This window comes from Dromiciops gliroides, chromosome 1 (genome assembly GCF_019393635.1).
Source record: "Dromiciops gliroides isolate mDroGli1 chromosome 1, mDroGli1.pri, whole genome shotgun sequence".
Classification (NCBI taxonomy): Eukaryota; Metazoa; Chordata; class Mammalia; order Microbiotheria; family Microbiotheriidae; genus Dromiciops; species Dromiciops gliroides.
The window spans coordinates 532,747,797-532,757,588 of record NC_057861.1 but is presented as its reverse complement, the minus strand read 5'-3'; the positions used below and the strand labels follow the sequence as shown (position 1 = coordinate 532,757,588).

The 9,792-nt window shown below is 46.6% G+C and overlaps 1 protein-coding gene across 2 annotated transcripts in view; it reads right to left on the bottom strand.

Annotated features, from left to right (window-relative positions):
* Nucleotides 1-2,277: 2,277 nt before the first annotated feature.
* The window catches only part of TTYH3 (tweety family member 3), a 184,521-nt gene continuing 177,006 nt past the window's right edge, over nucleotides 2,278-9,792 (bottom strand). For both annotated transcript variants that reach the window (XM_043979855.1, XM_043979856.1), the window contains one exon: nucleotides 2,278-8,331. Coding sequence is in view for 1 of the 2 variants with exons in the window: in XM_043979856.1 (XP_043835791.1) it covers nucleotides 8,260-8,331 (72 nt within the window). In the remaining variant the exon portion in view is untranslated. The remainder of the gene's footprint in view (nucleotides 8,332-9,792) is intronic.

The following is a 9,792-nucleotide window of genomic DNA, read 5'->3' as shown; positions in this document are numbered from 1 at the left end:
CTTAGAGTTTGAAGGGACTTTAAAATAATCTAATACAACTCTCTCATTTTATAGATTAAGAAAGAGATTAAATGACTTGCCCAAGACCACATGGTATTAAATGAAATAGGCCAGATTTTTGTTTTGTTTTGTTTTGGTTTTTTTGGTGAGGCAAGTGACTTGCCCAGGGTCACACAGCTAGTAAGTGTCAAGTGTCTGAGGCCGGATTTGAACTCTATACTGTTCCATTTCTAAGTCTTTCCTGATAGACTTTCAGTCTAATATATATGTGTGTGTATATAAACATTGATAGTATAGCTATATGCATATATGGTATAGGCTAAAAGTATATACATATTCACACATACACATGTGCATGTATGTGCAACACAATATGGTATATGATGAAAGTACATATATGTGTATGTACACACATATTTGTTTATATACAGAATGAGTGACACACATGTATTGTCACGTAAGAGTGTGTGTATACACATACATTTGTTTATATACAGAATGTGTGACACACATGTATTGTTACATAAGAGTGTGTGTATATACACACACGCTGCATATTCACACACACACAGAGCGTTCCAAAGGTTTTAGTGAAGTTTTAAGCTTTGATAGCTTAAGCCTGCACTAAGGTTTTAGGAAGGCCCTGAGTAGCTCTCACTACATACTCCAGCCATTCTCAGGATTACGAATTCCATAACTTTACTATACACTGTGTGATGCTGTACCTCTTTTTGTTTGTCCCATGACTATCTCCTATCGTTTCTGGACTCACTCCCTATTTGTCCAACCAAAGCATTCCTGATTTTAGAGACCTGTGATATCCCCCCTTGGTCTCTCCAAATGGGAGGCTGATTTTTTTAGTTCTGTATGATATGATTATGGATTTGAGTCAGATTAAACTCTGACCATGGGGTCTGGAAGGTACCCAGACCTGCCCCAGTATAGTTTGTTAGAAGTTTATTGCTTGTCAAATTCTCACTGTCTCCTTTAAGTTTAATTGCCAATTATTTCTTTGACTTCCCAACATAGCCGAAGATAAATTTTAACCCTGTCATCCTTATCTTTAGAGACAGGGGCCTGGAGAGGGGAGTCAGTGGGAACTGTGAGATGTGAAACATCTGACTCTCACTCCCCTGTTTCCTTTTCCTTTGGTTTGACCTTGTTCCCCCTCCCCTTTTCCCCCTTGCTCCTGGAACACGTATGCATGTCTCCATACATTGATCACGAGCTGAACACGCACCTTGGATGAGACAGGATTGGATGTTAGATTGTGAGCTCATCCACCCTAGGTGTACGTGGGGACAGTCCTTTTCAGGATTACTATAAAAACCTAGAGGATTGGGCATATCTTTGCAAGACTTCAATGTGTAATTGGGTTTTGCCCGTCCTCATGAGGATGTAATAAATCTGTCTCTGCTTGACTTGGTGGTCTCCTCGAGTTATTTGGGTAAACTGAGGCAGTTTGCCCCATACAGTTCTTAGGATAAGAGCAGTGAACAATGACTAGGCCAGTTTAGTTGGAGCAAAGAACAGTGCTTCTCAATTGATGGACTCCTGGGGGGACCTCTGTGACATCCAGACCATTTGATGACTAAGATAGAGACTGGACCTTTGTTTTCATTGGAATGAAGAAGCTTTTAGTTGCTCATTTTCACATACCAGCCCAGATTCTTTTTTTCTGGGCTGCTGAATGGTCTCTCTGCTGTTTCCTAAAACCAAACACGACAATAATATCACAATCTACCTTCCTGCCTTCCTTTCTTTCTCAGGGCAATGAGGGTTAAGTGACTTGCCCAAGGTCACACAGCTAGTGTCAAGTGTCTGAGGCTGGATTTGAACTCAGGTCCTCCTGAATCCAGGGCTGGTGCTTTATCCACTGCACCTCCTAGCTGCCCCAAGACTAAGCTTTCTCCAGTCATCTATGCCCATTAAAAAAAAAAAAAGGCAAAAGAAGCCCCTTAAGAAAAGGAGACGGCTTGTTTCTTTCACTTATTTATTTTAAAACATTAAACCCAAGCTGAATAGAAACCACAGAAATTACATTGAAGAGATTTTGCTTTTAGTATTGGCCAAAAAAAAGAAGAGAATAAAACGAAAAGAAACCAACCAAATAACCCAGTAAAAAATAACTACAGTACATCTGTAAAACTACCAAGGTTAAAGGAAAAAAAAATACAAGAACAGGTTCAAGCCTCAGTTCAACCCTCACAATTTAAAAACATGTTGGGGCAAGTTTAGGGACTTGCAGGAAGAAGAAAAAAACTAGGAAGTTGAGCATTTCCTTTAAAAAAAACATATATATTTATATATTATATATAATGAATATAAAGTGGTATGATATACAACCATTATGGTTAAAAACACAACAAAACCAAAATCAGTACAAAAGGCTCAAGGACAGGATGACCATTCAAGTCCCACCAACACCCTCCTGTCAGAGAAGTTGTTCTCCATGGCCTGGCCCTGAGGAGGTCCCTGGGAGCTGATTGGGGTCAAGGGAGGCATCCATTGATGGGGCTTGGTGGGGGGGGGGTTGGAAGTAAAATGCTACTTTGGAATTGCATAGTGAGATGGGTACACGGGGCAGCCCTTAGGGATGTCTGTCAGTCCTCCCACCTCCCTGCCCTCTAAGTCAAAGGGAGCAGGACATGGTGTCCTCCTCCTTCTGCATCCCGTTTTCTTTCCAGCAATGGATCTCCGACTTTATGGCAAAGTCAGGAAGATCAGTTGCTGGGACCAATGGAGAATATGGTGTTCTATCAACTCCCCCGTTATAAGAACTCGATCAGAACAAAACGAAATTGTGTTTGAGGGTGGAGGCCCTCCAGCGGCCTTGGACAATCAATCACTCGAGAAGGGTCAGTCTGGGGTCTAAGACATTGGACAACATCCCTCCACCCCAACTGATGATAAGGGAGCCTTTGGAACAAGAAGTGACGTGTGAGTTAGGGGATGGTGAGGCCCGCTGGTTTGCTGGGAAACAAACTTACCCTTGAGTTAAGTCACAATCTTTCTGAGCCAAGCTGAGGAACAAAGCCAAGATCTACTCCAGGGAGGGATGGAGTGGAAGGGCGGGGAATGCTCCATCTACTCTCAGCCTAGTGAGCTACTAGGGAAAGAAAGAGGACCAGAGTAATCCCTGCTCTCTCCCTCACTGGAAGAAATCTGGGCTTATACCTCCATTCAGAAACACTCCCATTTCTTTTCATATCCCAGGAGTCTTAGGTACATCCTGTAAATGACTCAGTCGGTGACCATCCCCTCCTTCATGCTGAACCACTCAGAGGAACCTCTGAATGAATCCTTTTCATCCCCAAAGGTGGGATGGAGATAACTAAAATTCCCTCCCAGTCTTCCCTCCTCCATTCGTGTGCTGCTTCTAGGGCTGAAATCAGATAAAAAGATTTCCACCCTAAAGGGAGAACTGGAATGTTTCCTCTCCTGTTGTACTCGGATCAGTCTGAGACGATGAGTCCCCACTGTGAAGCAGGAGAGGTCCACAAGTTTCCAGTCCATTCTGGTTGCGTAGAAGGAATGATGTAACAACAACTGATGATGTCACAAATATAATTAGAAATTGTTGTGTCTGACATGGGAAAGGTTACCTCAACTAGGGTGCAGTGACCAAGAAGGTAGAATCCTAGGATGGTGCTTTTGGCACCCTCTAAATCTTAGAACCCTGGGGAAATGCTCCAGCCACCTTGCCTTTGGTATGGCCCTGGAGCTGGTTCTCTTCACCCCATCAAACAATCAGTTCCGTGGGACAGATGGAAGACACATCGACTTCTGGGATAAAGAAAACTTACATTTAGAAGTCAAATTGAGGGGCTGAGAGGGTCAAGGGATGCATTTGGGGGAGGGAAGGGGTTAAAAATAATTCAAACCAATCTAAGGTGGCAGCCCAAGGCTCTTTGCCTAGGATGCGAATTGGGTGTTGCAAAAGCCCCATTCCAAGTGCTGAGTTTTCGGTTTGAACCCCCCCCCTTTTTTTTCTTTTCCATATAGGCAAGTAAAATTAACTAAGTTAAAAGATTACAGACAGGATACAAACACTACAGTTAAAGATTCCCAAGACAGCACGAGAAATTCACAGCCAAGTCTGGAGTTTGATTTCTTTTAACGAGTACAATGCAGTCCTGAACACTGGCCCCAGGAGTTCAACATGCTATTTACATTCACATTGTGGAGATGTCCATGTGCTTGGGAAAAAAAGTCCACAGGCCCCCATCCCTCCCTGAACTGGAGGGATTTTTTTTTTGCTTTTTTTGTGGGAGGTGGTTGATCTGATCAGTGGTGGGTTCTTTTTTGTTTTTGTTTCACTCATGAGGATGCAGTGGAAAAAGAACCGAACATACCAGACAAAGCTGATAATTAATGTTTGTGCTTCTAAAAAAAAAGACAGAGATGGCTGAGGCTCAGTCACATCCATGTCCAGAATGCAGTGATAGAAGGGAAGAGAAGGGACTAGAGATGTTTCACATGAAGGAAGTAACTGTTGGCAGTTTCCAAGATGTCCTAGTGATAACATTCAGGAAGTTGTCTGGTGCCCAGAGATGGGAGGCCAGCAGCTCAGATGTATGGTTTAAAAAAAAAAAAAAAAGGTCCAGATGGACCAATGGGAAATTGTTGCCTTGCTTCTAACTCCACTGATAGGGATACTAGAAGGAGCTGCTGTGAATGGAGTTGGGAGCTATCACAGCATCCCCTGGGGGGGATGGGCAACTCTCCTGACTTAGAAAACCATGGTCCCTTCCCTGAAGGAGTCTGGGGTCAGATGAGGGGCTGGGACAAAGGATCTCCCTTCCAGATACCCCCTGAGGTTCTCAATGGCACTGGAGGACCACTAGCTGATTCTAGGTTGCAATGTGGTGGCCATGGCTGGTCACTTCCCAGCCTGGTGTCCTTTGGGGCGGTGGAACAGGTGTTCATAGTACACGTTGGTTTCTTCCATGGGGGATGCCATGACACAGGTAGCAACTCTCTTCTGGCCTCTGAAGCACAACCTCTATTACTAGGGATTTTATTCCAGGTGGTCCTGTCCTGTGTGTTGAGGAGCTGAGGTCTCTTTGGAGAGACCTGCCTGCTCCCTTTTTGAGTCATCAGACATATGTGGGGGGTAGGGGGTGGGTGCTGGGTATTGGGTAGGGCTTTGGCCACCTAAAACCTGGCTCCAGGTGGGGATCTTGTCTTCCTGCTGCTTCAATGAAACTAAATATCCTTCCTCCATCCTTCCCAGGACAGGCCCCACCAATCCCTTCACACCCTAGAAACTGCCTTGTTCTCAGAAATGGAGTTGGCATTGTGACCCTACCTTGTTCTTCTAGGCCCAACAGGACCCTTTTACACTTTTCTTAAAAATGATTGAGGACCCCCTCCAAAGAGCTTTGGTTTATCTGGGTTACATCTATGGATAGTTACCATATTAGAAATGAAAACATTTTAGTATTATGAAAATTGCTTTTTCTCTGAGGACTCTGTAAAAGAGTCCTACCCCATAGGTCCCTGGACCATATTTTGAGAACTGCTGTCCTAGATTAACTCAAGTTCCCAGGGACCATTAATGAGGTGTAGGGGGCACACAGACAATAGAGGAAAGATTTTAAAAACAGCCCAGGGAGATGGAAGCCTTGGTCATTTCCAGTAGAAATGGGAATGTGGGTCCCCTCATCTTCTTGTCTTATATGAACTTACACTTGATGCTTCTTCTCTTCACTACACAAAGCTTTACCTAAAGGCTCCCCCTCGGCCTGCAATAGACTCTGGCAAGGCCCCCAACCCTGATAATCCAGCTAGCTCCTCCCACCCAGTGGGCAGTGACTAAATCCTGGTCTTAATGTTTTGTGTCTACTCTAGATTCTCTGGGCCTAGATACCTCATATCTCTGGTAAACATTCTGCCAAGTAGGTAGGTGGCCCGAGGGAGAGGAGGTGGGACAGACAGAAGGAAGATGGTGGCTCTCCCTGGCTTTCTGGCAAAAGGAAGAAGGGAGGCAGAAGAGGAGACTTGGAATGTGTCACAAGTGTACACAAAGGCAGCAAGCACCTTATGACAGATGTCTCATTCCCATTTCATAGACAGGGAGGCTGAGACACGGAGGCTCAGTGGCCAGCCCTAGCTCATACTTCAAACGCCTGTTCAGACACTCTTCTCTCAGGTCTACAGGGCCACTACAGAGAGGCCATTCAGAATAGCTGAAAGGACTAGGACCGGCGGGAGGCGGACTCTGGAACAAGGACCATCTTGGCTGTTCCTCTCTCTCGAGCACTTTGCAGAAGCAATTTTATCCCATTGGTAGAAGGCCAACTCTCCCCTTCCTCCATGTATCCAGATTCATTGCTTTCTCCATCCTGGAAACCTCAGTGTGGGTAACACTTCTGGATGAGGAAGGGGTGGAGATGGATGGATGCTGGCCTGGCTGGACAATCTCTTCTGGGAGCAAGGGGCCTTGGACTCAGGGCTACGATCAAAGCCACTGGTCCTAGCCCTTCTCCTCTCTGCCATTCAGGCCCAGTGGTCTGAGGAATCCAGGGACATGTGGGAAGTGAGGTTAGTGGTTAGAACCAGGAAGAGGGAGGATACACAGATCTCCCATTCACAGCTGGCTCATGAGTCCTTGGCTTTCTATTTCTGATGCAATCAAACAGAGGCCTAGAGAAGCAGGGACCTGAATCCTAGCCTCCCAGAGATCTCTCTGGGAGGGCAGTGCTTCTATTCCTGGGTTTAAAAAAAAGTAAAAAAAAGAAGAGGGAAACAGGAAAATAGTCCAGCAGTAACCACTATACCCTATGGATCTCTCATCTGGCCCATATCTCTGGAAAACTTCTGGAGTATTCTGCCTAGAGATTACAAATGTGATTAGTGCAAAAAAAAAAAAAAAGATGGCAAGTATTTTGCCAAAGGGAATTTGGCACCAAGGGGGTGGCCAGCTCCTGCTGACGCTTGGTAGGTCCCAGATAGCCACACTGGAGAGAAGATAGGGGCAGAGGGGTAACCTAGGGTTCGGGAAGGCCAGGGAAGTGAAGGGGCCCAAGCTTTTGGTTCAGCACTGGGCACCTGCGGCTCACCTTAACGTGAAGAAGGAATTTGAACACTCTTTTCTCAGAGGCTCCAGGAGACAAAGGTGAGGACCAGGGAAGGGAAAAGAGAAGGCAATGAGAGAATGACCTTGGCTTTGAAGGGCAGGGAAGTTAGAGGTTCCTACCATGACCCATAATCCACCTCCCCATAGATGGAGACTAACTCTCTGCAGTAAGGCCTCTAACAAGAAGCTAAAAGTGGTGAGCTGGGGAACATGGCTTGTGGGCTCACGTATGTGTGTACACATGTGTGTGTGTGTGTATGCATGTGTGTGTGTGTGTGAGAGAGAGAGAAAGAGTGAAAAGGGGGGAAGGGAGAGAGGAAAGGAGAGAAAGAAAAAGAGAGAAGAGGGAGATGAGACAGACAACTAGGGAGAGACAGAAAGACAGAGTTGCAGACACAGAGACAGAAAGTGTGTGCATGGGCTCCCTCCTAGGTGAGGGTGAGACAGAGAGAGAGACAGAGAGAGACAGAGAGAGAGAGAGACAGAGAGAGAGAGAGAGAGAGAGACAGAGAGACAGAGAGAGAGACAGAGAGAGAGACAGAGAGAGAGACTGAGGGAGCTTATATTCAATGGCAAAAGAGTATGTGTCAAAGTGAGTATATATATCTGGGTTAGCATAAAGGTATACATTTAGGTCAAGGTGAGGCTGTTTGGGTCAGCACAAGTGTATGTTCGGGTCACAGAGGGATGCATATGAGACTGTTTTCCTGACCGGGACAAGGACACCCTGGACTCCAAGCCCTCATAACTTGAAGCTGGTCCAGAATGAATGAGAGAAGCACCGTTAGGAATCGCTCCAGAGCCCAGACCTCCAAAGCATCTTTTCCTTCTGCAGAAGGGACAGAGATGGATGAGGCAGAGGAAGAGGAGGAGGAAACTGATCTGTTAATATTCCCATCTGGCTTATGGAAGAAGCACATGAGTCTGGGCCCGTGGCCTGTGCAGCTCGTGTAGGCTGGAAAGCGAGTCCTTAGCTGCCCCAGGAGCCCCCTGCCCTCTCACTGAGCTCATTCCCTGGTGGTCCTTGGCCGCTCAGAGTCCCAGTGGCCAGATGCTGGGAGCAGCAGAAGCGGGAGGTACAGCGCCAGCATCAGGAGGAGTGAAGGGAGGAAAGCAGAGTGGTTTGGCAAGGGAGCACAGGGGGGCAGGGGGGCAGTTGGCACATTTGCGATCGGTGTCTAATGCCCGCTGCTGGAGTCAGGGCGAGGTTGGTTGGTAGCGAGGTATTTGGCTCTCATGCTGGAGGTGTACTAGAAGAAGAAACAGAACAAAACACACAAAACAAAAAAAGTAAGATCAGTGTCATGACAGCTTTGTTGGGAGGGGACGCGTGTCCAGAGCAAGCCCTGCTTGTGTCAGCGTCATCAGCTCTGGGTTTCCCCTGCTCTTCATGCCCGGCCAAATAACACGGCCTAACCAAGGGCCAAAGCGGCATGCCCGTCACCCTCAGGGGCCATTCGCCTGCCTTCCTTGCCAGGGCTCAGCCTCCACTCGGTAGATCCAAAAGGAGAGCAACCCACATGACCTGCTTGCGATCAAGAGTCACCTGCCAGCCTCCATGTATGGGGTAATTCCTTCTGGCTTCAGTTCCTGAGTTCTGGGCCCAGAATGAGAGTTACGAGAATCAGGACAGTTTTTGTTTGTTGGGCTTTTCTGGTTTCCACTTTTAATCTCACTGCATTTGTATCGGAGACTAGCAGGCAAAGAAACCCCCTCTATCAGTGAAGGCTGGCACCTTATCAGAACTGTCCAGAGCACTGAGGAGCAGTGACTTGTCCAGGGTCATACAGCCTGGAAATACCAGAGTTAGGGGCTTTAACTCCACTATTCCCCATTCCAAGTCCAGTTCTCTGTCCATTAGGCCATGTTTCTCTAGAGGCAACTTGTAATCTGTAAGCCTGAAGGACAAAAGGCCGTGTTTTGTCTCCCAAGTGAAAGACTGGGGTTCTAGCACCATATGGCAGAGGCCACCCCACCCCACTAGCTCTTTCTTTCTTTCCCCCTCCCTCTCTCTCTCTCCTCCCACCTCTCTCCCTTGTTCTCTCTTCCTCTCCCCATCCCTCTCTCTCTCCTCCTCCCCATCTCTTCCTTTCTCTCCCCCTCCCTCATCTCTCTCCCCCTCCCTCTCTTCTCTCCATCTTTCTCCCCACCCCCTTCTCTTTTTCTCTCTCTCCCCTCCTCCTCCTCCTCCCCGCCCCTCCCTACCCAGGTGCTGAGGTTGGCATAGATGTAGGTGGAACTGGAATAGGAATATAACTAGCCTCCTAAAGCAGTGAGCCTGCTTGAGAGGAAACACTGACTTAGCACCTAGTACTGCTCTAGCCTTTAAATGGGAGGAGGGGGACATTCCTCCTGCCATTTGGTATCAGGTGGCTTTCACAATCCTTCAAGGGACAGTGAGTGATCTCAGGTTAGGGAACACCCAGAAATTCTGAATAAGCCATAAAATTACAGAAAAATGCCGAAGTTCAAATGGATCTCAGAGATCATCTCTTTCATCTACCTCCCTTTTCATTTTACAATGAAAGAAACTGAGGCCAGAGACTTTAAGTGATTTGCCCAAGTTCTTTGCTTCCTTAGATAAAGTGAGTCCGCACCAGCCTCCTCAGATGTAGAAAGTAAGTAAAGCTTACTTTTCATGTTTCTTGAGACAGATAAAATCATTCTAAGGAAGAAATCAGAGAACTTTTAAAATATTTTGCCAATGGTAT